Source organism: Xenopus laevis, chromosome 6L, assembly GCF_017654675.1.
Source record: "Xenopus laevis strain J_2021 chromosome 6L, Xenopus_laevis_v10.1, whole genome shotgun sequence".
Taxonomy (NCBI): Eukaryota; Metazoa; Chordata; class Amphibia; order Anura; family Pipidae; genus Xenopus; species Xenopus laevis.
Window position 1 is genome coordinate 111,478,258 of NC_054381.1, and position 27,632 is coordinate 111,505,889.

At 39.0% G+C, this 27,632-nt stretch overlaps 1 protein-coding gene across 4 annotated transcripts in view; it reads right to left on the reverse strand.

Moving 5' to 3' along the window:
- Positions 1–4,748: 4,748 nt before the first annotated feature.
- The window catches only part of mtcl1.L (microtubule crosslinking factor 1 L homeolog), a 103,118-nt gene continuing 80,234 nt past the window's right edge, over positions 4,749–27,632 (reverse strand). For 2 of the 4 annotated variants that reach the window (XM_018267899.2, XM_018267898.2), the window contains 7 exons: positions 27,088–27,339; positions 21,539–21,835; positions 19,497–19,525; positions 16,383–17,889; positions 15,457–15,494; positions 13,504–13,792; positions 4,749–5,821 (listed from right to left, as the gene is read on the reverse strand). In XM_018267899.2, coding sequence (XP_018123388.1) covers positions 5,657–5,821; positions 13,504–13,792; positions 15,457–15,494; positions 16,383–17,889; positions 19,497–19,525; positions 21,539–21,835; positions 27,088–27,339 — 2,577 coding nt within the window. In that variant the 3' untranslated portion in view covers positions 4,749–5,656. Of the gene's footprint in view, positions 5,822–12,500; positions 12,557–13,503; positions 13,793–15,456; positions 15,495–16,382; positions 17,890–19,496; positions 19,526–21,538; positions 21,836–27,087; positions 27,340–27,632 lie in introns of all 4 variants that reach the window. The other 2 variants (XM_018267901.2, XM_018267900.2) reach the window with 2 other exon arrangements.

Here is a 27,632-nt window from a genome sequence, read left to right on the forward strand (position 1 = left end):
CTAACGTCTGGCGAAGCAAACAGAACAGGCCAATCACAAGCCAGCCTGCATGTCCCTCCAGCCAATCGTGATAATTCCTGAGTAGAGTGACAAAGGGAAGTATGAGCAGCATTTTCTCCATGACATCAGCAGTAATCAAGACAGAGGAATGCAAACCAACCAAGCATACAGCATACAAACTGATGCAATATACACAGACACTATGCACCTGAATTCAATGACATTTTGCAGTGCACTATAAAATAGTATATAATATTGTATAATACACAAAAGTAATGAATATCATGTAAATTATATCCTTATAAACGGTGAGTTCTGATGTCATCAGTTATAAACGGTGAGTTCTGATGTCATTTCTGTCACATGACTCATTGAAATTTGTGTATTATAATAAATAAAGTACCCCCAGTTGTAAAATATGAGGATATTAGAAGTTACCTCGGAGTTCCATGACCTGTATAAAAACACTCGGCCTTCGGCCTCGTGTTTTTATATGGTCATGAAACTCCTCGGTAACTTATAATATCCCTATATTTTACAAAAGGGGGTACTTTATTCACTATATAATTTACTGTTCTAGGAGTTGGGGACTGGCACATTACATCACACTCTCATCAGTGTCATTACTATGATGGGGTTTATATGTGTCTAACAGACACAGTGCACTTTACATGCAGGAATTTGAAAGGCTTTAGCTGTAGGATTTGCATACATAAGTACAGCATAAAAACGGATTAGGTCAGATAAGACATGCTAAATAAGATCTCAAACTCCACAGACAATATAAGTGTTTTATGCAAATCAAGAGCAGTAAAAAGTCACTTGCATTCAAAAACACCCAGAAACCTTCATTCTTACATTTGCAGGAATGGGATCCATTATCCGGAAATCATTATCCAGAAAGTTCCAAATTAGGGGAAGGCCATCTCCCATAGGCTCAATTTTAATCAAATAACTCAATTGTTACAAAAAATATTTCCTTCTTCTCTATAATAATAAAACAGTAGCTTGTACTTGATCCCAAATAAGATATAATTAATCCTTATTTAAAGCAGAACAATACTATTGGGATTAATTCATGCTGAAATCTTTTTTAGTAGACATAAGGTCTGGAGATACAAATCATGGAAGGATCCATTATACAGAAAACCCCAAGTCCCAACCATTTTAGATAACAGGCCCCAAATACCTGTAATAAAGTACAGTACAAGTCATGGCAGGCTTTGATAGAAAGTTTAATTTCATTTCGTTTACGCTTACTTCTCAAAAAAAATTTTTTTAAATGTTTTTATTTATGAAAATTTTCAGAGAAAAAGTAGCATATACAGAACATGACATTTCGTAAGGAATTACATCAATGAAAGTAAAACCGAGTTACAAAAGTAGTAATCAGTTACACAATGAAACCCCTCTTGAACCAAATACTTCGTATGAGCAGTAGTTAACAGAAAGAACAAGGGGGCTGATCCCCGTAGAATGCAAACAGATTAAAACAGAGGGGCAGACGTGCATATTCGGGTGGCCATTGAAACTGAGCCGAAACATCAAAGATGTATTGAAGGTACAACAATAAGTAACCTGGAAATATAGAAAGGAAGGTTCAATAGAGAAGAGGGGAAAGAAAAGGAAAGGGAGAAAAAGAAAAAAAAAAGGATAAAGGGACAAAGAACAGCCTTGTAATTGCAGCATCAGATACGTTAATGGTGTAGAGAGTACTATAGATACAGTAGAACCAGTTACAGAAACAGGTTTCACAATGATGCAATACTAAGAGGTATGGAGTCACCAAACCTATATGAGATCCAAGGTTGCCAAATCTTCATAACTTTAGAAAGAGACTCAGTGGCCATGCCTGAAAGTCTCTCATTTATGAAGATCCAGTCCAGTTTGCTCTTAAACATTGCAAAATTGATGGTGGGGGATTTCCATGACTTAGCGATAGTTTGCCTTGCGGCAAGGAAGATGTGGTTCAAAAGTTTGAGCTTCAGAGAGCGGACACCACGAGGGGGGACACCCAGGAGGGCTTCAGATGGTGACTTTATCAGGTTAAGCTGTATAATAGAGAAAATCATATTGTATACCCGAGTCCAAAACCTAGTCACTCTTGGACACGACCACCAAATGTGTCATGGTACCGGAGGATGAGCAACCACGGAAGCAGTGATCTAGAGTAGAATGATGTATCCTAGCCAATCTCACAGGCGTCAAGTACCATCTGAAAAGGACTTTATATCCAGCTTCAGAAAGTGTGGTATTCCTAGAACTATGTTTGAGGTTGTCCCATGCCTTCACCCAATCGCTTTCTGCTAAGGTAATCTCCAATTCTTTATGCCATGCTTTGATATAATTCAGGTCTGTGAGATTAGCTGGAGAGATCATATTACGATACAGTAGAGAGACAGCCTTAGGGGTGGTAGAAGGACTAGTGCACCATCTCTCAAAGTAGGTTTGAGTGGGTGCTTTGGGATCCCTCAGAGACCAACATTGCTGTGCCCAGTGTAGAAGTTGGGTAGCCCTAAAGGTTTCAGAGTCTGGGATATCATAGTTCTCTCTCAAATAAGACATTGAAAAGGGGCCTCTGACTGTGAGAATGTTACAAACTCTAAGTAACCGATTCGCGGACCACCAGCCAAACGAGCGGGCCTGTAACCCAGGAAGGAAAGATGGGTTGCGAACGATTGGAGCGACCGGGTTATGGAGAGAGACCAGTTTGTATAATGTAGCATTCTGGTCCCATAACCCCAGGGTATGCTGTAGGCTAGGGCTTAGTACCTGCGGTCGCTTGGAGGGGGGCGTCCAGATCAGCGCTTCGGCTGAGTAAGGGAGTACTAGGGCGTTCTCTAATTCAACCCAAAGGGGAGGTAAGTGTTGTAGGTGTAGTACAGGGATTTGAGCGAGCTGGGAGGCTAAGTAATATTTCCTTAGATTAGGGAGGCCTAATCCACCATCCTGTGGCCTTCTTTCAAGTGTTTTCCTATTCACTCTCGGGGGCTTAGCGTTCCATATAAACGAGGTGATGTGTTTCTCAAATAAGTCAAGGTCTTTCCTAGAGACATCTACAGGGAGTACCCGGAATAAGTATAACAGTTTCGGGAGTAGAGACAATTTCACGGCAGTTATTCGGCCTATCCATGATATATGGTATTTGCCCCACTCTTCCAACATTTTGAGAAGTTTCTTATACATGTAAGGATAATTAGCCCTATACAGTTGATGATATGACACAGTAAACCTAACTCCCGGGATAGTAATATATGATTTACACCAGTGAATATCAAAGTTTATGGATAAAAGTTTGATCATCTCAGGGGGTAGGTTAATGCTGAGAGCTTCCGTTTTCTCAGGATTAGTTACCAGCCCAGAGATAGAGCCAAACATTTGTAGGGCACTTCTCAAAATTTTTATCACAATATTGACAGAATAACGTTTCCTAACATTCAGAAGTCACTCCGTTCAGAGCAGTTGCCAGTTTATGATTATTTATGACTTACTGATATGACCTACAGTGTATGCCCTGAGTGCCAACTCCAGACTCCACATACAAGGACTTATCTCTAGGAATGCACTGAATCCACTAATTTGGATTTGGCTGAACCCCCAAACCCTTCGCAAAAGATTCGGCCGAATACCAAACCGAACCCTAATTTTCATATGCAAATTAGGGGTGGGAAGGGGAAAACGTTTTTTACTTCCTTGTTTTGTGACAAAAAGTCACGCAATTTCCCTTCCTGTCAGTAATTTGCATATGCAAATTAGGATTTGGATTCGGTTCAGACAGGCAGAAGGATTCGGCCGAATCTGAATCCTGCTGGAAAAGGCCGAATACCAAACCGAATCCTGGATTCGGTGCATCCCTACTTATCTCAGTAGTGAACTGATTGTGGCATAAATCATCTTGTGTGTCTCATATGGGGGAGATCGTTATTGCCTCTTTTTATTTCTCATCTTTTCTTTTATTTCTCATCTATTCAGAATCCAGCAGATCAATTTCTGCCATATGAATAGAAGTCATATTCCAGTCTTTTATTCAAATGGCAAAATGGAACTCCGGGATTTATGGTACACCCAAACCTTAAACGATCTCAGTCCTAGCATTCAGGCTAGAATAATGCAGATGTAACATACTTACAACTGTTCACAATAGAATATGAGTGAAGACAATTCCATAGATGTCATAGCATTTGCTCTTCATGAGAAATGATTGGGCTACACAAACACACGTCCAGGTATGAGAGTAGCTCGATCGGCTGTGAAGTCACATGACAGAGAGGTCAATTAGTCAGTAATATTGTTTAGAACCTTCATTTCTACAAAACCTGCTCTCTGGCAGAACAAGGAGATATCTTCCACTATGCAGGACTTCCAAACCCTTCTGGTGTATCTAGCACAGTGATCCCCAACCCTCCCAGCCCCCAACATGTTGCTCATCAACCCCTTGGATGTTGCTCCCGGTGGCCTCAAAGCAAGTGCTTATTTTTTAATTCCTGGAGCTTAATGATGTCATTTCTGTCACATGACTCACTGAAATTTTTGTATTCTAATAAAAAAAAAGTACCCCATGTTGGAAAATATGAGGATATTATTTTTTAATTCCTGCTTTGGAAGCATCTATGGTTGCATTAAAACCAAGTGTATTGCCAAACAGAACCTCCTGTAGTTTGCCAGTCCACATCTTATATTAACATTAGACCTTCCCAAACCAGTTGATTATTAGATGACAGTTAGAATAAGTTCAAGCCAAGAAGTCATCAAATGCTAAGTATTTTTATTTTTCATTCCAAGCCTTGTACATACGGTATCAGACGGTATCCGTTACATTTCATTATGCCTTGGCACGTCCATGAAACTTCACAGATAATTGTACATACATAGCTGGTGGAGAGTAAGTTAAAAGTCATTTCCATTGTAGTCAGTGCAAGAAACCTAACGATAAAATTACAGTACATAAAAACACAACAATATTACAGTAAAACTCTGCTTCATTCTGATGAACAATGGTTCATTACATTATGTACATGCACTAAAGTGCTGAGATCAGCTATCAAGTGACATTTTTTTTATTTATTTTTTTTGCATACAGCCAACTTGATAAGATTTTTTTTTTTCTTAAGTACAATTCTATCCAGCTCTCAGGATGGTTTCTCCTATAATGAAAGCTTCAGACGATATAAAGGACCTAAAAAAAATGTCTCTGTATTTTTCTAACAAAAAAAAGTAAAAAAAAAAGAAGAGAAAAAATTGCCAAAAGACTTAAACAACAGACAATAATAATAATAATAATAATAATAATAAAAAAAGGACGAACACAAGGAAAACAGTGCAAAAATAATAAAAAGGCAGTCAGCACTGAGAATTAAGAGAGCATTCATTTCGTAGGTGTTACGTTTCATATTCACTGTACATTTTGTGAAATAAGCGGCGATGGGGACATAAACACAGTTATCTCATACAGGCACAACAGATGTTCCAATTGATGACCACGGTTTGGACATTCAGTGATTGCACATTGCATTTCCTCATGTTTAAAAATACAAACATGTCTCCGCTTGCAGAGATGGAGCACTGTGAGTCTGGCATGATGCGCACTGGGTTGCATGGTTGATTTCACATGCAATGTGGTGTCAGATGTGTCTGCTTCTCATCATCCTCTTGTGTCTTAGATTCCCTGTTCGTCGCATGATGTTAGATCACCGCTAGAGGGAGCTCTGGAGGCAGATGGTGAATACGAAGCCCATCGGGAAGGCGGGCGTCGATTCGCTGGTCTCTCTGGTCTGGAAAAACTGGGCTCTAATGTTGGAGCTAACGCAGGACTTGGCAGCTCCTTTTCAACGAAGAAGGGGGGGGAATGAACGTACAGTTATTATATGTAATAGAATCCTGGCATTTGTTTTCTTAAAGAAACAGTAACATCAAAAAATTAAAGTGTTGTAAAGTAATAAAAATATAATGCAGTGTTGCCCTACACTAGTAAAACTGTTTGCTTACTATAGTTTATATAAATAAGCTGCTGTGTAGCAATGGGGCAGCCATTCAAAGCTCGTAGAACAAAATGGTGTTATCTGTTATCCACTATTTAACCTGAGCCATATAGAATTTTTTTCAATTTCCGCCATTGCTACAGAGCAGCTTCTTATATGAACTATAGTAGTGATTCTGAAGCAAACTGTTTTACCAGTGTAGGGCAACAGTGCATAGTATTTTCATTACTTTGCAACACATTTTTTTGTGTTACTGTTGCTTTCAATGTGTGTGAATAATGTTAAAATAAACAGCATCATTCAATGTATCACATGATATAATGAAATGTTAATAATGTATACACATCAACAACAATACTAAAACCATGACACACATTCCTTATCTGCTACTATGAAACATACACCCCATCATAGTAGCCGAGAGCATGCGACAGGATGATGGAACTGAGTTAGAATATATCTGAGCACACTATGAACAAATCCAGTGAACAGACAGAAGAGATCAAGAAGATGGTGTTAATATGGAGGGGTTGACAGCTTGCAGCTCTCTCTCTCTCTCTCTCTGAAAATTCCATCCAAGGAGAAAGAACAACCTGCAAACTTAATGGGAAACACTGTGCTGACAATGCATTGATCATGTTACACATCTGATCGTCATGTCATGGTTTGGAATGTCCAGCACAAGCCACATACACTGCTACATACACTGCTACACACTGCTACTGAAACAACAGGATTTTGGTTCAACATTAGGTTAATAAGCCCAGTAAGTAAACACTGAAGTGATAAGACAGAAAAGAAAAAACAATAATCATGCATATATATCCACTGGGGTGAGACATGAAGTACAACAGTCTGACTATCACATTCAGTTTCAGGGAACACAACTTAGATGAAAAACACAACCATCTGGGTGAAACCTGTGGTTAATATTGTACGTCAATACAACACGGACATTGAAATTTTTGGGTTGATAATTGTTGGGAAATTTACAAAATGTCTAGCCCCATGTCAGATTTCAAAATCTGTTTGCTCTTTTGAGAAATGGATTTCAGTGCAGAATTCTGCTGGAGTAGCACTATTAACTGATGCATTTTGAAAAAAACATGTTTTCCGATGACAGGATCCCTTTAACTAAATGTGTTAAAAGCATCATGACAAGGGAAATCTATGCATCAGAAACTGTCTTCCATAGCGTCAGCTATTTTATATTTATTTTCTCTTGGGATAACCCTTCCAAAATGTTTCTGATATCTGTCATACCTTTGTGGTCACTGTTAGTTATGTGCAGGTCAAAAAAACCTCAACCCGCACCTGCCTTCCACCCTCCATTTATAGTCCCACGCCAACCCTGCAGAGGACATCACAAAAGGGATGGGGCAGGTGTGAGTCTATAAAACAAGAAGCCGTAGTCTAATGTTGTATGCAGGGAAAGCAGACAGAAGAGCTCAACCTGAACTTGCCTACGACCTGCAAGAGGAGCACAAACCTGCCCGACTCACGGGTAAACCCACAGGTATTGGGCCGGCCCGCAAGTCACTAGTCATTGTATTTGCTTTTATGGGTGCTTACTGCTTATGTCACCACAAGAGGGCAACAGAGAGATGTATATAAAAAGATCCGTATTTAAATGTATTTGGTGCAGATCACAGTTTTTGGCACTGCAACTGGTGCAGCAATTTCCTTTTATTTATTTTTTATAGTTGTACTTAAAAGTCCTTAGGGGGACCTCTACCCGAAAGCCACTTTTGTATAGTATTAGACAATGTAATTAATTGTAAGTAACTTTCCAATAGACATTCATTACACATTTTGTTAAAATGTAAAAGCAATTGCAGCAGAAAGCGTGTTTTTTGCCAATTCCTTTGTTTTTCTCTTGGACCGTAACAGGAGTCAGATCTCTTAATTGGTTTGTAACATTGTTCCAGGAGTCAGAGCCAGCAGTGCAGAGTAAAACATCAGGCAGATGCTGCGTTCAATAACAATTCTGTTTACATTAAAATGACTGAAAAGGTGTAAGTCATGTACATTAGGGAGTCGCTCAGCATTACATTTCCTTTCTCTTCTTTGGGTGGAGAATCCCTTTCATTGACCCTCAATGCTTTAAAATGTCCCCACAATGTAAAGATAGAGATGGAAGGAAGAACATACAATAAAAGAAAAGGGTTATATGAAGAGCTGCTCACATCCAGGTGTGTTTTGCATTCAAATTGACAAGTGACACATTCAAGCAGAGCTACTGGTTGGTTATGAAATGTATGCACACCCCAACTAACCCTGAACACTCTATTGTGGAGGCAAAAATCTCAATAACGGGGTTGTTCATCTTTCAATCAATTTTTCCTATGATGTAGCAGAAGAGAATATCAATAGGAGAGGCCTGAATAGAAAGATGAGTAATACAAAGTAGTAATAATCAATGTGTAGCCTTACAGAGCATTTGTTTTGAGATGGTTCAGTGACCCCCGTTTTAAAGATGGAAAGAATCAGAAGGCGGCAAATAATTCAAAAACTACGAAAAAGAAAAAATGAAGGCCTATTAAAAACTTGCTGAAAATTAATCATTTTATAACATACTAAAATTAATTTAAAGGTGAACCACCCCTTTAATTCAGTTAATGCATGCTCAGGGTTAGAACTTGTGAGTTCTGGGTTTAATTCTGATCAGGACACAAACTATATTGATTCTGCTTGTTCTTTCAACTTTGGGCGCGCCAGTTTTGACAAAACACACGAATACTTGTACATTAATGGATTTTGGTCAAACCTTACATTTGGTGCATGGGAAATTAGATTGTAAGCCCCAAATGTAAATGATTAAGCAATAATGTTAAACAGTGCATAATATGCTAGTGCAATAAATATAAAGCATATAATAACCAACCGGTACCCAAAGAGAATGGTGCCATGAATGTGGGTCAAGTCTTTTCGACTTAAATGTATTGATAAAAGGCATATTTGGGGCAATATGTAAAGTAAAAACACAAGAACAACACAAAACACATCGACACATCTTAGACACATTGCCTCGTGGCTCAGAATCACAGCAGTATTAACAGGCAAACATTATATATAATTATAATAAGAGAGTAGGGTTTACACCTCCCTCTGGCTCCCCAAATAAAGCAGGTAACAGGTAAAGCCAAATTGTACAAATTGTCTGCTTATTGGCCAGACACAGTATAATGACTTTTAGATGAAAAGGGAACACTGCCTCAAAACCTGTTTCTGTATAGTGAAAGAAAATTTAATTCTAAGCAACTTTCCAATATACATTTATTATCCATTTCGAATGGTTTTATAAAGTTATTTGTAAATGTCTTTGCAATTGAAAGCAGCAATTGTCTCTCCCTTTCTGTTCACTGCACTTATTCCTGCTTCTGAGCAGTTGTTAGTCCTCCTCCAGGCCTAATGGTCAGCTCGGCTACATTGCTTCAGGAGTCAGAACAAGCTATGCAGAGAATATAAAAAGCCACTTGCATACCATTTTCAATTGCAATTACATTTACAAACGAATTTAAAACCAATATTTCAGTATATGTATATATTTAAAAGTCGCTTTGAATCATATTTGTTTTCCATCATCTACTAATGAAACATGTATTAGTGGTTGCAATGGCTTGCTGCACTGTTGCAAAGTTGTATAAAAGCTCATGAATATCTGCCTCACATTTCAGGGAAGCATAACAGAGAAGCAGTGGTGCAATTAGATGTTACTGGGCCCCAAAGCAAATTTAATGTAGGGTATTGTCTATATTGGTATGTTGACGTTTTGTAGCATAATATATTGAAATTGATCATTAGTGATGGCCTCAGTGGGCCTTCTACACTCCTGCCTTCCCTGCAACCGCAGGGTCTGCTTCCTTTATAGTTACACCCCTGCAGAGAAGCACCACAAAAAGCTTCTTCCTCGAGCTGCTAGACAGCAATGAAACTGCTTTAAATTTGCATTTATGAGACTACAGTATGTTATCTGCAATGTAATCCAGTGACTGAGAGCAAGGAGGCAACTTTGCAAGGAAAGAGTTACTAGAGTTAAAATCCAGTGAATGAATGCACATTGTAGACACAAAGAACAGAAATGTGATTTGTTATTAGCAAGTCTAAACGAAGCATAAACAGTGCAGAATGTTGGAGTGATTTTAGAAGTTTTCTGAAGGCAGTGGAAACTTAACTATGGACATATCAGATGTGCTGAACATTAGTAGGGGTTAGTGTGTGAACAATGGGCACAGCAAATGAAAGCTGAACTGTCACTTATAAACAATATCTATATTACACGAGCACTATACTTAGGCCAATTGTTAAGGTGACCATACACTATAAGATCCACTTGTTTGGCGAGGTTGCCAAACGCTCATATCTTGCCCTGATGTGCCCACCAAAGGCAGGACCATATCGGCCTAATACGATCGTTTGTTCCTAGGGCCAAACAATTAACCTGCCTGATTACAATGATGGCAATGAGAGCCGACAGGCTGAGGATTGCGTTAACTAGCCGATGTGGTCATCGATTGCCAGTGAAAATAAAACCTGCCTGATCGATATCTGGCCAAAAATTGGGGAGGTCCATGGGAACACCCCAAATACATAGGCAGATAAGCTGCTAAATCTGTCTAAAGGACCAATATCAACAGTTTAGATCTGCCCGTGTATGGCCAACTTTACATCCTGCCTATAGTAGTAACCAGGGGAGTTTCTGCCTTGGAGGGGGGGGGGTCAGTTCCCCACTACTTACTAGGGGTGGCAAAAAAGCAGCTCCCTGTAACTTTAAGGGGGTTATTTACTAAACTCCTAATGCAAAAATCATGAAAAATTTGTGATTTTTTTTTAAAATAAAATCGGACTTTTAAAAAATCACACATTTTTCCAAATTTGGATGGAAAAGTCAGAATCTGAAACCTGTTGAGGTTGCATATAAGTCCTGACCTGTCGAGGTTGCATATAAGTCACAATGATTTTTTGATGTGCGCTGGGTTTACTGCAATGGCCCAAAGTTTCATGTGAAAATGTGAGTTTTCAGGTGAAAAATCGTGAAAATCGGATGAAAAATCGGAAAAAACGTGAAAACCGTATTTTTTCCCGCAAAGCAAATTTTCGGAAAATGTAATAATAAATAAGCGCAAAAAACCCAAGTGGATTTGATCTGAGTTTGTAGTAAAAAACACTGAGATAAATTCGGACTTTGATAAATAACCCCCTAAGAGTCAAGTTTCTGGTTATTAAACTGGAAATTCGCCTTTTCTAGTGCTGGGAGAACAATTTGCACTCTCTGAGCTAGATTTGCGCCCCCCTAAACCCGCTACGACTATTTAAAGGTAAGTGCAGGGGCATGATCATGAAAGCCGTCTCAAGTGACTTTAGGTCTAAAATCACCCCTGGTAGGAACACTGCTGAAATGTTATAGGAAGACAGGGCTCCCATTCTGGATTAATTTGGGATTCAGCAGGGATATTTGCAGCTACCTAGGGTGGTTGTGGTTATTATTATTGTTATATTGTGAGTCAATGGTCAACACCATGATAGACAAACGTGCATTGGGGGATAAACTGTGGATGCAAATGAGTAGAGAATACTGGGTACAAGTTGCACATGAAATGAGAAAAGAGAGAACCTGGAGAAGGAACAGAGGAAATGTAATACCTGGGAAGCAACCAGGATACCGACGGACATGGATAAAAGATAGAGGGACCTCACAAACCTATTTTAAGAACCCAAGGCTTAAAGCAAAATGAACACCCAAAAGGCAAAAAGACATATAGGTATGGGATCTGTTATCTAGAAACCCATTATCCAGAAAGCTCCGAATTATGGGAAGGCCATCTCCCATAGACTACGTTTTTAAGAAAATAATTCGAATTTTCTAATAATTCTATTTATAATTTCCATTTTCTCTGTAATAGTAAAACTTGATCCTAACTAAGATATAATTAATCAAAAACAATCCTATTGGGGTTTTTTAATGTTTATATGATTTTTTTTAGACTTAAAATATGGTGATCCGAATTCTGGAAAGATCCCTTATCCGGAAAACCCCAGGTCTTGAGCATTCTGGATAACAGATCCTATACCTGTATAGTTCAAACTGAGGATCAACAACATGTCACTCCCCAGATGCTATTAAACAGCAGACTCTCAACCAAAGCAGCAAAAAGCTGAGGCTGCTGGGTATGCAATTCACCAATGGCTGGAGTATCTATTAAAAGAGTTTCGTTTTAAATCTTGGTTGGCAGGTTCCATAATCTGATTGCCATTTTTAATGTCCAGATTAGCTTCTTGCTCGCATTTGCATTTCTTAGCTGTGCCTATGTTTAGTCTGTGGATAGTTTGTGCCTATATTTAAAGTTTAGTGACTTATAAAGGAATAGCTGGAGCAAATACTGTGAGACTGTGAAAGACTTGGAGGGGGAGATTTTGTGCGAGTGGGGCCATAGTTATGTCCGCATGTCAGTGTCCTTTGGCTCTGTTTCAGAACAAACCAGTAAATATAAGAAATGGAAACAATGTAGAGAAGAGACTTACAGCAGTGTAGCAGGCAGTTAGACTCCCCAGGGAGCAGTTAGTAAGACAGTTTGGTTCTAGTCAGGATAGACAGAAAGAAAGCAAATAGATTGGAAAGGAAAAGAAAAGTACAAATAATTATTAGAGGATTTTCCAGGGCTGCTCATTTCCTGACGCTACCAGAATGGCTGCCAGCAAAGAAACACTGAGCAAAACAGAACTGTAAATCCACTTACAATATATAATGTTAAATAATAATGTTAGCTGGAAATGCCTACCAGTGGTCTGGCCAGTTATAAAACCATGTATTATAAACAGTCATAATATATAAATGTTCAAATGTTCAGGTAACACATTTTAAGCATGTAATAAAAACCAGAAGCAATGTATTGAAAGTAAAGATGGTTCCTTGCACAGAATCAGCTTTGCCCTCACTTTTGTACTCTCTACTTAAAAATGAAGTAAGCTTTACCAAAAAGATCTATATAAATTCACCAGTATACCCTCAAAGTAATGCTGCTCTGAGTCCTCTGTCAAAAGAAACACTGCATTTCTTTCCTTCTATTGTGTATACTTCTGTATCAGACTTCCTGCCTTCAGCTTAAAGCTCCAGGTCATAGACTTGAGCATGCTCAGTTTGCTCCTCGCTCCCTCTCCCCCTATGAGCTATGAACGAGCAGGGAGAGACTCGGCAGGCAGTGATGTCACACCAAGCTAATATGGCAGCTGCTATCCTAAACAAACAGAGAGCTTCTAGAGTTGTTTACTCAGGTATGGTAAAGCATTCTACAGAATAAATATAATGGCTTAAGGTATGGAGATCCAAATTACAGAAATATCCCTTACCCAGAAAAGCCCAGGTCCCAAGCATATTGGATATTAGGTTGCAAACCTGTTCTATGTTGTATTTCTAATGTCATCTCTCCATTACCTACACTATTTCACCCTTATTTTTCCCCATAACTGTCCCCCCGCACTAATGTCACATATTGCTCATTGCTTTTAACTGCCCTTTTCATCGCACCTGCTGCATGTGCAGGGAGTTGTGTGGGGCTGCTGTGTAGGGGGCAGCAGACTGATCCTCACCACACCTGACTTTCGGGACTGACTTCGGGCTGCCAGACGTTGGCGTGTTGGTAAATGTGCTGCCATGTTGTGGGTGGGCAAGGTGCTCGGTTTCTTCCTTGAAGGCATGAGCGGGCGATATACAGTCGGCTGGATGGATCAGCGGTCTAGCTGAAAATATCTTATATGTTATGCATTCTGTGTTACCACGTCTGTAGGTGGGTGGGCTAGACAACCATATTAATATCCTTGTAACACAAAATGCATAATATACAAGATTATACAAATATTTTTAGATGCATGTACACACATTACGTTTGTTAGTAAAACAACATTTTCATGGGTTATATGAAAGGGTTGTTCACCTTTAAATTAACATTTAGGGGCAGATTTACATAGGGTCGAATATCAAGGGTTAATTAACCCTCGATATTCGAATGCCGAATTTAAATCCTTCGACTTCGAATATCGAAGTCGAAGGATTTACCGCAAATAGTTGGATCGAACAAAAAAATCCTTCGATTAATCCATCGATCTAACGATTTTTATTCGACCTAAAAATTGATAGAAAGCCTATGGGGACCTTCCCCATAGGCTAACATGGCACCTCGGTAGGTTTTAGGTGGCGAAGTAGGGGGTCAAAGTTTTTTTTAAAGAGACAGTAACTCGACTATCGAATGGTCGAATAGTGGAACAATATTTAGTTCGAATCGTTCGATTCAAAGTCAAAGTAGTAGTTGAAGGTCAAAGTAGCCAATTCCATGGTCGAAGTAGCCAAAAAAAACATTTGAAATTCGAAGTATTTTTTATTCTATTCCTTCACTCGAGCTAAGTAAATGGGCCCCCAAGTATGATGTAGAGAGTAAAATTCTGAGAAAATTTCCAATTTGTTGTCATTTTTTTTTATTATTATTTGTGGTTTTCGAGTTATTTCGCTTTTAATGCAGCAGCTCTCCAAGAAGAAAGCAAATAATTCAAAAACTATAAAAAGGAAAAAATGAAGGCCAATGAAAAAGTTGGTTAGAATTAGTAATTCTATAACAAACTAAAAGTTTACTTAAAGGCGAAACACCTCTTTAATAAAAAAAAAGAGAAAATGTACCCAGTAGAGAGGTTCCAGCAAGAAAACCCCAGGTATCAGTCTTAAAGCCCCTCTATCTGTTGGGAACGACACAATATCCTGGGAGTATCAATTTAGCAGCATTTAAGGTGGAACAAGCTGAAGGGTTGTAGTATAACCTTTACTATGTTGTAGAATTGCCAAGTCTAAGCAACTTTTCAATTGGTCTTCATTATTTATTTTTAATAGTTTTTTTTTTAAAATAATTTGACTACTTCTGAATCTTTCCAGCTTTCAAATGGGGTTCACTGACCCTTCTAAAAACAAATGCTCTGTAAGGCTACACATTTATTGTTATTGTTACTTTGTATTAATCATAATTATATTTAGGCCCCCTCCAATTCATATTCCACTCTCTTATTCAAATCAATGCATGGTTGCTAGGGTAATTTGGACCCTGACAACCAGATGCTGAAATTGCAAACTGGAGAGCTACTGAATAAAAAGCGAAATAACTCAAAAACCACAAATAATAACCAACTGCAAATTTTCCCAGAATATCGCTCTACATCATACTAAAAATTAACTCAAGGGTGAACAACCCCTTTAAACTGGCAAATCCCGCTAGGCTGATCTTGCTTTAGATTGGGAGATATATCTGCAATGTGAGTACCAGATCAAATATGCAATCTCAGTTTGAGTTAGTTCGGCCTGTGCCTATCATTAACTGTAATGGAAAAAAAGAAGATTAAGCGAAATCATCGTGGTTTTATTACAGGTAAGAAAACGTTGATTGAGTCCATTTTGATTGAATTCCACCTTAACACCACCACCACCGTGTCCTATACTCACGTGGAAACACATCTGTGAGGACATGTATAGTTTTGTACCTAATAATAAATGAATATTTTAATTGCATCACAAGGACTTTGGAAGAACAAGGACTTTGTGATTGCATCACAAGGACTTTGTTTGACAATATTCTTTAAAGGAACAGTACCCTTTTCTTGGCAATAGGTTACTTGCTTTGTTTAATTAAAATGCTGGCCTAAGTGATGAACAATATTTGGTTTTGCCTCACTTCTCTGCTTCCTGCAGGTTGGCTGGAACTTTGTGAGAGCAAAAACGGCAGATATTCCGCCCAGGAGATAATCTTCCCATAGAAAGAAAGCACTGAGACTTGGCCTTAAAGCCTTTGTAACCAAGTTGCAGTGTATGTCTTTACGTTTTACAGCATTGTTAAGTATCTATGCAAACATTTACTATTCTTTAACAATGCTCTTAAGAATAAGGTAATTTTTATATGAGGGTAAACTATTTATATTGCTTTATTACAATGTGTTATTTATTGCAATGTCAGATTTTGCAATTTCCCCCAGTCTTACTGTATGTCTGAGCATGTTGGTTTTGTTTAAATTTGCAGTGATCAGCATTTATTGTAACAGATTTACTGTATAATCTGTTTTAAAACAGAAGCAAAAACACGGGCACGTAACAAAACATGTGAATGGTTGGCTTTTTCTTACATGTATTGTCCTCTTGCCAGCCTAATAATTTGTTTAAATGCGAACGTTTACTAAAGAAAATCATCATATTATGAATGCCCTTTCCCATATTGTTTCATGGATGCTGGCGACAACAAAATATTATCTGGCTTAGATCACAGAGTGGCTGTGAAACTGGATTCCAGAAATGTGAAGCTCAAGGCAGCAGAGTCATGGCTCAGTTCCCAAATGCTAAACTAGTAACAAGTAAAGTGCACCCTAGAAATGTCTTACCTCTATAGACCTTTGATCCACTTTTAGGATTTCTGCAGCTGTGTTGTCTCTGAAACTTCTAGACGGACTGTTTGGACTGTTTGGTTCTTCTAACATTTTCTTGTTAAGTATTCTTGCAGCATTTTCTGTCAATGTGTAGCCTGCTGGGGCAGACAGGTCTTGTCTACCAGGGTTGATATCGGCATTTTGTTCCCTTTGAAAGTCAAAGGCAATGCGTATAGGGCTGGGCGATCTACCCCTTACATCTGTATACACTTCTGGAGTGGTCCCAAATTCTGATCTGGGTTCTGCTGACCGAGATCTGCTACTAGGCCTAGACAATTTCTGTGCATGGTCACAATTTGCAGGACTATGGTCAATGATATTGAACAAGCTGGAAAGTCCATCATTGATTGTAGTGTGAACAGGACTCTCCCTTGTTGTGGTTGATCTGGCCCAGGCTGATTCATTGAATCCCTTCTGAGGATTAACCCCAGTGACACGATTCATTTGCTGATCTGTCTTTGGAAGAATTTTCTTCTGCAGTTTTGGAGAACCATACTTGGGTGAACAACATGAACGTTCAAACTTTGCCTGTACCTTTTCAATTGCTGGAGCCACTTGTCTGCTCCGCAAACTGCGTGAGGGTGATGAAATAGGAGTGGAACCTCCCTTTGGCGTCAGACACTTGTGTGGACTGCTGGTGATGCTACGCAAAGTTTCAGTCTGCAAGCTTACACTGATTGTTTGTGTGGTTTGTGTACCAGTACTCTTTAAACCATTGGTTTGACAGGCAATATCTCTGACCTGAGATTCAACTGAGGTGGTTAGGATTGCATGCCTAACAGAATTGGCAACTTCTTTCATGTCATCACTCATATTCCTTGACAGCTCTAAATTGTGCAAAGAAGAAGCATAGCCCACAGTAGAACAAACAGGTCGGTCGATGGGATGAAAACCACTATGTTGCTTGTTTAGATCACTAGACCACCTTCCAAACACCTCCGTTGCCCCATTTTTGGCTTCAGGGACAATTGCTTTGGGTGCAGAAAACATCAAATCTCGGTCAACCTGTTTCTTCTCTTCGTTGCTGCTTATGGAAACTTTATCAAACCTACGAACCGCAGGTGGACTTTGGAAGACTCGAACTCCCATTTTATCTGCTACTGTGTGGCTCCTAGGTGGCTGTTTCAGGCAGTGTTCAGGGTTGGTGAGTGTATTTGTTGTCATAGTAACGCTAGTCGTAAGGAACCATGATGATGACTGGAATGTTTCTGAAGATGGATCTCTTTGAATTCTGCCATTTTCCTTGTTTTCCCCACAAATACCCACTTTATCACTCTCCTGATGGCTCACATTGCTGTAATCCCAATTCTTGTTAAATTCTTCAATATACTTTAGATCATCGGGTGACAAAGGAGGGGTCAGTTCATCCTTGTCACCAGCAAAATCTGAATTCTTATCAGGAAGAAATGGAGAACTCTCCATCAGCTGGTGAAATTCAGACATGGAGGAAACAGACATTACCCTACAAAACAAGGAAGACTATTCATTGGAGATTGAAATGTAAGGAACAAAGGCATAATATCCAAAAGACATAATTCAGGATTATTAGTAGTTATGACAACAAAATACAGCATCTTGAAATGAAAATAATTTTACATTTAAAAGCAACTAAACTAATAGCCCTATAATAGTCTCTTGTTTGCAACATGATCACAACGTAGCCTTGGTACATTGCCTTTATGCACTATTTTGTCACCATGACTATACTAAACAGCATTGATACATGATACAGTGCCACACTGGTTAAATTAAGGAATATTGGCCTGGAACATAGGTTTTTGACCATGACAGAGAACTGGCTAAAAGATAGATTACAATGGGTGGTGGTAAATGGAACATTTTCTAATTGGACCAGTGTTGTTAGTGGAGTACCGCAGGGCTCTGTACTTGGTCCTTTGCTTTTTAACTTGTTTATTAATGACCTGGAGGTGGGCATTGAAAGTACTGTTTCTATTTTTGCAGGTGATACAAAATCGTGCAGAACTATAGGTTCCATGCAGGATGCTGCCACTTTGCAGAGTGATTTGACTAAACTGGAAAACTGGGCAGCAAACTGGAAAATGAGGTTCAATGTTGATAAATGCAGGTTATGCACTTTGGCAAAAATAATATAAATGCAAGTTATACACTGAATGGCAGTGTGTTGGGAGTGTCCTTAAATGAGAAAGATCTTGGGTTTTTTGTAGATAACAAGTTGTCTAATTCTGGGCAGTGTCATTCTGTGGCTACTAAAGCAAATAAAGTACTGTCTTGCATAAAAAAGGGCATTAACGCAAGGGATGAAAACATAATTATGCCTCTTTATAGGTCCCTGGTAAGGCCTCATCTGGAGTATGCAGTGCAGTTTTGGACTCCAGTCCTTAAGAGGGATATAAATGAGCTGGAGAGAGTGCAGAGACGTGCAACTAAATTGGTTAGAGGGACGGAAGACTTAAATTATGAGGGTAGACTGTCAAGGTTGGGGTTGTTTTCTCTGGAAAAAAAGGCGCTTGCGAGGGGACATGATTACACTTTACAAGTACATTAGAGGACATTATAGACAAATAGCAGGGGACCTTTTTACCTATAAAGTGGATCACCGTATCAGAGGCCACCCCTTTAGACTAGAAGAAAAGAATTTTCATTTGAAGCGATGTAGGTGGTTCTTTACAGTCAGGACAGTGAGGTTGTGGAATGCACTGCCGGGTGATGTTGTGATGGCTGATTCAGTTAATGCCTTTAAGAATGGCTTGGATGATTTCTTGGACAGACATAATATCAAAGGCTATTGTGATACTAAAATCTATAGTTAGTATAGATATGGGTATATAGAATTTATGTGAGGGTATGGATGGATGTGTGTATGGATGCTGGGTTTTCATTTGGAGGGGTTGAACTTGATGGACTTTGTCGTTTTTCCACCTATGTAACTATGTATTGTGTACCAGAACTAAAGACAGGCAGGCATGCATAGTCCCTGTCTGATAGTACTTACAATATAATAATGAAGGCAAGCATACATTTCATTCCTGCTCTATCACTAAACATTCACACAAGGAAAAATAATCCAATACAGTAAAATGAAATTACCTCTGCAGACTTCCCTTTTGCAAGTCCTCCTGCAATAACAAATAACATGGTTATATAGAAGAATAACCTTTCACAGAAGATATATAACAATTATAAAAAAAACTGCTGATTATTAATAATATAGCAAAATAAAAGGGAACACAGTTTACATACACTGCAAGCCAAATGAACTGTAAAATACATTATATCAGGCATGAATAACCTTGGTTCTCCAAGCTCAGTAAGTGACAGCAGCACAGAGCATGGGCAGTGAATCAGCAGAAGATAAGATGGGGAGCTACTGGGGCATCTTTGGAGACAGATCTTTACTGCTAAAGCGCTGTGGTTGCCTTGGGCTGATATAGGAGCCCAAAACATAATGTATAATATTTCTAGCTACTTCTTTAGTTAGGATTTAGTTCTCCTTTAAGGGGTTAAATACCCTATCCCATGCTTCTCGAATGTGACTGTCACCGGCTAGCGAACATAGCGAGATTAGCAGTACAGCTGACACCTTTCTTCTGTGCAGTCAGGAATGAAGAAAAGTGTTGACAGTCATTTCTACAAGATCTAAGATTTAGATTAATTAACCAGTTGAAAGTGGTACCCTCACTCTTTCAGCAGTCTCACTACCTGGAGTTTCATTTGGAGGCATTAAACTGAAAGCAGTATACAGTTTTATTGGCTAGTATGTCTATGTTAGTTCTGCTGTGTGATTGCTTTATTTAATGCTCATATTTATACAGGTATGGAATCCTTATCCCGTAATCCAGAAATTTCAGAATTACGGAATGGCCATAGAATCTATTTTATCCAAATTATCCAAATTTTTAAAAACGATTTCCTTTATCTCTGTGATAATAAAACAGTACCTTGTACTTGATCCAACCTAAGATATAATTAATCCTTATTGGAAGCAGAACCAGCCTATTGGGGTTATTTAATATTTAATATAATGTTTTTCTTTTAGATTTAAGGTATAAAGATTCAAATTACAGAAAGATCCATTATACGGAGAGCCTCAGGATAATAGGTCCCATATCTGTACTATCCTAGCATTTCAGCACATAAGTGGGATTTGTTTGTCCACTTCTGAAAGTCAAATTAAAATTAGCTTTTTTTCTGCACTTTGCAAATTTAAAAATGCTTTTCCTGCTGTTTACTAAAGCATGTTTCAAACTATTTATTCAGACTGTCAGGGAACTGTATATTTAGTGGCACACAGTTCAGGCTAATACAGTAGCATTATGAAAATGGTACCTTACATGCAATTTATCCCTACTGAGGATTTGTAACTCTTTAAAGGGTTGGTTCAGCTTTAAGTTAATTTTTAGCACAAATGGCCAATTCTAAAAAACTTTTCTTCATTATTTATTCTTTGTATTTTTCTTTGTTTGCCTTCTTCTTCTTCTGACTCTTTCCAGCTTTCAAATGGGGGTCACTGACCTCATCTAAAGAAAAAAATGCTCTGTAAGGCTACACATTTATAGTTATTGCTACTTTTTATTACTCTTCTTTCTATTCAGGCCTCTCCTATTCATATTCCAGTTTCTTATTCAAATCAATGTATGGTTTCTAGGGTAATTTGGACCCTAGCAACCAGATTACTGAAATTGCTGGAGACCTGCTGGACAGGGACGCCCGCAGAAATGACGCCCATAGACTTGTATGGCGAGGGACATCAAAAAAAAAAAAATCGATGTACGTCAAAAAATTTGTGACGCCCAGAGACTTTATTGGGTGTCTGCAAAATTTCACCAGCGTCTAATTTTAAGCGAACCAAAACAGGTCAAGTTTGTCCAAGCCTAGTGCTGGATAAAAAGCTAAATAACTCAAAAAACACAAATAATGAAAAATGACAACAAATTACAAATTGTCTCAGAATATCACTCTCTACATCATACTAAAAGTTAGTTCAAAGGAGAACAACCCCTTTAAGATCAATAGGAGTATCTCCCCCCTCAAATCTTGAAAGTACATTTTTAGTTTCATGTTCTGGATTCTGGATGTTCCATCAAGTATAGTGTAACTCCAGCTGTTTTTGCAAACAAAGAGTGAGTTACCTCAGCAGCAAATTTATCCCGTTCCAGTTGGTGGGGCTGAGGTATGTCAACGTCATCTGCAGAATCCAGTGACAGGGCATCGAGAAAGAGATTTTCCGATCCAGAGCAACGGTCACTGCCCTTCAGCTTGGGAACTAACTGGTCTTCAAGCTGCATGTCATCAGAATCGGAGAAGGACCTTGCCCCAAGTCGGTGTGATGCACGCAAAACTGCCTTAGGAGAAAACTGACCAGTACTGCAATCCATTTGGTCACTTAGAAAGCTTTCCATCCTCCTAGGGCTCATTTCCTTTTGAAGCTGCAATGAAAGTAAATTAAACAGTTCTGACACATAAAGCTGGAATGTTAAAATAGCCTGCAGAATGATACTCAGTGGGATAGATCTTGTCTTCTTAATGATATGAATTAATTAGACCTAAATGAACGTGACTCATTTATTTTCATCCTCTGGCAAAATAGAACTACTGTTACTGGTGTGTAGGCATCATGTCTTATTAATAAATAAGGTTAATTTCCCGTGAATGATTGTGCAGGTGTTTTGCTTCACTAAAATCTCAAACCAGTAACAAACATCCAGAATGCAGCAGTGCCATATCCAGTAGCGCCAACTGTTATTATTAAACCGATTTGTTTTTTTCTCTGTAATAATAGACAGTGGATTGAACATTATGTAATATTACCAGATCATCTGAATAATTAGGAGAAAGTGCATTACTGCACTAGTTACAATCTAGCTGCCCAGACCAACCCTTCTTCCTCTTGAGGTATCTCAGCTTTTTAATGTGATCTTGTGATATTAATGTGATTCTGTCATGATTTTCATGGTATCGTTTTTATTACTAAAGTACACTTTGTACATTGTAATTCACTCTAACAATTAAAATTGTATTTTCGAATCAATAAGAGTATTTTTTTTAGCTGTAATATTGGTGTGTAGGCAGCCACCTCAGGACATTGTGTCTGTTCCTGTGCTTTCAGAAAGAGCCAGCACTTCACAATGGAACTGCTTTCAGACAGGCTGTTGTTTCTCCTGTTCAGTGTAACTGGAGGAGTCACAGTGGTACTTGGATTTTTGTGACTGAATGCTATTCTCACATCTACCAGGGATCTTTTATCTTGTTACCTTCCCATTGGTTTTTTTGATTGTTTTTAGGCTGCTGGGGGGGGGGGAGCAAGGGAGGGGTAATATAACTTCAACGTGCACTGTAGCAGTAAAGAGTGACTGAAGTTTATCAGCGCACAAGTCACATGACTGGGGGCAGCTGGGAAACATGTCAAACCTCATGTCAAATTTAAAATTTAAATATGAAAAAATCTGTTCTGAAAAACAAAATTCAGTGCAGAATGCTTCTGGAGCAGTCCTATTAAAGGAACAGTAACATCAAAAAATGTGTTTAAAAAATTTGTTAGTATACATCAGAAAATAAACACCAAGACAAATAAAACTTTAAAATTGCAAAGCCATTATTAAGAAATAAATTACCGAAACTCCACTTCCGCTCCTGTTCAGAAAAGGTGATAGGGCGACCATCCATTGTGCGGCGCTGGATTTCTCCTCCTTGGCTATCTCTCATGTTGTACTGACAGCATGTGAAGCGGCTGCACCTCGATGTGGAACAGTTGTAGGTGCTGCATCGGAAGGGTGATCAGCTTGGACAGCACATCCTTATTCCTTAGGAAGGGGCCGACCTGCAGCAGCCAAGGAGCCAGAGGAGCCCAGCCCAGAGCAGACGGGGGAGCGGATAATCGGAGGCTTTTCACAAGTGGAGCTCCCAGCCTGCCCAATACACCACCTACTCCCCACTAACAATGGTCTCAGCTTGTTCTCAGCTTGTTTTCTTGCGCCTTTACTTTCTGCTCAATTTCCCCCAAAATATCCCTGTTGGCTTCTTCTTCCCAAATCAGCGGCTGTTACTGCTTTAAACACAGCGACAGGGATTATGCTAATTACAGACGCAGACAGAGGCCTAGTGTATGGAGGAAGCTGCGATTTCTATCGCTACTGCTCAATTAGGTGCCAATCTCTGCTAATAGCTCGTGTGAACTCACCTATGGGGGGGGTCTGTTTAATCCAACTCTGTGCACTGGCAACTCCTTAACCCTTTGGCTGCCAGGGGAAGCAAGAGCAGCATGCAAAGGTGAGAGGGCTAGAAGCTGCAGGGTGAAGGGTGGACAGGCCGCGCTAGGAACACCGAAATCCGCACAGGCAAGTCTGCAGCTTCTAGCCCTCGGGGATATTTTGGGAGAAAATTAATAGAAAGTGAAGGCGCAAGGCTGGGGAATGCGCTGCTGCTGCTGTTTGCGCTGAGAACAAGCTGAGGCCATTGTTAGCGGGGAGTAGGCAGTGTATTGGACAGGCTGGGAGCTCCGCTTGTGCAGTGAAAGCCTCAGATTATCCCCTCCCCCTTCTGCTCTGCACTGGGCTCCTCTGGCTCCTTGGCTACCGCAGGTGGGCCCTTTCCTAAGGAATAAGGATGTGATGTCCAAGCTGATCACCCTTCCGATGCAGCACCTACAACTGTTCCACATCGAGGTGCAGCCGCTTCACATGCTGTCAGTACAACATGAGAGATAGCCAAGGAGGAAAAATCCAGCCCCACACAATCGATGGTCGCCATGTCGCCTTTTCTGAACAGGAGCGGAAGTGGAGTTTCGGTAAGTTATTTCTTAATAAAGGCTTTTAAATTTTAACGTTTTATTTGTCTTGGTGTTTATTTTCTGATGTATACTAACGAATTTTTTTAAAATTTTTTTTTGATGTTACGGTTTCTTTAATTGATGTGTTTTGAAAAAAACATGTTTTCCCGTGACAGAATCAATTTAAACTAGTATAAATGCTGACCAACCCTAAAGCAATTCAGCTGGTTTTCTTTAATGTTTAAGTCAGGTGTGTTTAGTAGTGTTAAAAACGGCTATAGGAGATAGCCAGGGAGGAGAAAACAAGCACCACACGATGTATCGTCGCCCTGTTGCCGTTTGTGAAGCGGAGAATCGGTAAGTTATTTCTTAATAAAGACTTTGCGAATTTAAAGTTAAACGTGTCTTGGTGGGTTTTTTTTGTTAAGTACAAACAAATTTTTTATGTTACTGGCCCTTTAAGGCTTGATGCTCCACATTATAGAAAACCCCAGGTCCAAAACTTTCCTCAGATCCCATAAGAGTAGTTGTACATATGGAATAAGACCATGCCATTTATATAAATCATTATCATACCTTTTATTATTGAAATGAATCCTGTGCCATGGAACACTGTTTGACCCGTATTGAATCAGTAGGCTCCATATATATATATATATTCCTGGGAAAGGAATACCTTTTAAATTACTGGGAAAGGATCCTTTTTGTTTTTGGCAGAATAAAAGCTTAGTCACTATGGTATTTCTTTTAAAAGGGATGCCTGCGCTTTGAATCAGCTGTTTAGTTCGGAAGTAAGCCTGGCACAGAGTGCATGTCTGACGTGTTTTGGCACAAAACTACAGATTACTATCCATGAGTGATGTGCACTTTTATCTATTAAACCCCTTCCAGCCAAGCTGAATTGTGTCGGTATCAGTTAACAATGGACATGATTACATAAAATGCCACTGGGAAGGAAGTACTTTTTATGTGTTACATCGGATAAGGTTTTCCATCAGTTTCAGAACAGCATGGATTAAGTTTTACATGAGATCAGGATTGTACAGGTATCAGATCAATTATCCAGAATGCTCGAGACATGATGTTTTCCAGATAAGGGGTCCATAATTTGGATCTTCATTAAGTCTGCTAAAAAATTATTTAAACATGAATTGAATTCAATAAGATTGTTTTGCCTATAAGGATTAATTACAATATATCTTAGTTTGGATCAAGTACAAGGTACTGTTTTATTACAGAGAAAAACAAAATATATTTCTAAATTTTGAATTATTTGATAATAATGAAGTCTATGGGAGATGACCTTCCTGTAATTCAGAGCTTTCTTAAATACGGGTTTCCCCCAATCCATGTAGGAGATTTAAATGTAATGGACAATAGCAAACCTCCTACTAAAGCAAGACTGAAGTTTGTTTCAATTATCATTTGTTCATAATACAGGTATGGGATCTGTTATCTGGAAACCGATTACCCAGAAAGCTCTGAATTATGGAAAAGCCATCTCCCATAGACTTCATTATAAGTAATTAAAATGTAAAAAAATATTTCCTTTTTCTCTGTAATAATAAAACAGTACCTTGTACTTGATCCAAACTAAGATATAATTAATCCTTATTGGAAGCAAAACCCGCCTATTGCGTTTATTTAATGTTTTTAATGATTTTCTAGTAGATTTGCGGTATGGATATACAAATTGCGGAAAGATTCCTTATCTGGAAAACCCCAGATCTAGAGCGTTCTGGATAACAATACCTGTTCTAAGAAGAAAGGCCAGTGTTGGGATGTCTTGACCCCACCCAAGTCAAATACCTCCCATAAATGGAGACATGCAAAAAATGACTCTCTAACACATACCATACATATTCCCACAAACATTTTCAGACAATCTAAAAAAAAAACCCCACAGTGGCTTCTGTCCATAACTATTATTCTCCCCTATACCCTGCTTGTTCTGCTGCTCTCCTCAATGCCCCCTCCGTTATACCCCCATACCTATTTGGCTAAAATACCAGGGCAAGGTAGTGATGCCCAGTGGGGCCAACAAACATATCTACAGAGAATCTTATATAGGGGTATGTTTGTGGTACATGTATGGGATTCATTATCCGGAAACCTGTTATCCAGAAACCTCCTATAGGCTTTATTTTATACAATGATTAAAAATGATTTCCCTTTTCTCTGTAATAAAACAGTACCCAGTACTTGATCCAAGATATAAAGAATCCTTATTGGAAGCGCAATCAGCCTATTGGGTTTATTTAATGTTTATATGATTTTCTAGTAGACTTAAGGTATGAAGATCCAAATTATGGAAAGATCCTTTATCCAGAAACCCCCAGGTCCCAAGCATTCTGGTTAACAGGTCCCATGCTTGTATTGTAGACAGCAGAAAACTCTCCATGAGATTCTATCATTAACTCTATACCCCTAGTGGGCAACTCTGTATGCCAAATTTCTCAACTGAGTATCTGAGTATCAATTTCAGCAAACATAGGTTTGGATGGAGCACATAAGACGCAGTCTCTGCCGCAAACAATTATTTATTAAATCACATGTTTTGAATCACAAGGATCCAATGGATCCTTGTAATCCAAAACATGTTGTGATTTAATAAATAATTATTTGCGGCAGAGACTGCGTGTTATCCTAGGATCCTTGTGATCCGAAATATGTTGTGATTTAATAAATAATTATTTGCGGCAGAGACTGCGTCTAATGTGTGACATCCAAACCTATGTTTGCTGAAATTGTCTGTGGGTCTTCTGGTGTGGCCTGACTGGAGAGTGAGCACGATACACAGGTGAAGTTGACTGAACGAATTTTCTGAATATCTGAGTAACAACAGCACTTTGTAAAGCCAAACCAGACTGCTGCACAAACATATTCATTTATGGTCAAAAGAACTCCACTTACTTGTTCTAGCTTTCTCTGGAACTCCTTCCTTTGCCTCTCCCAATCCCTTCGGTCCTTGTCATATCGGTCAATTAATTCCATCCTTTCTCGACTCCATTTCTTCTCACTTTGCTTAAGCTGCCTGCTCAGATCCATGGCCATGCTGTGACTCTCAGCAAGCAGTTTCCTGTGCTCCTCTCGCTCCAGTTTAACCAAAGGCTTCAGTTCAATGGAACAGGTTTCTCCTGTTATCCACTGTTTCTTGTCATCATACTGCATAAAAAAAACAAGCTGAATTAAATATATTTATTGCATAGTAGTGAAAAAAATATATATGGATATGTTCTGCTCGACAATGAGAAGAACACTCAAATATGGAATCATGGAAGGAAGCAAATTACTCCTACTCTGTGGCCAACTATGCTTCCAGTACCACTTTTTTAGCTTAAATATTAAGTCATCAATACAAACTTTGTGGCAGCCTGTTTCGATCTTGTTGCATCTAATCAATGCAAGTTATTGTAACACAATTAGGGGTAATACTTCAAAGAGAAACCAAAGAGGTT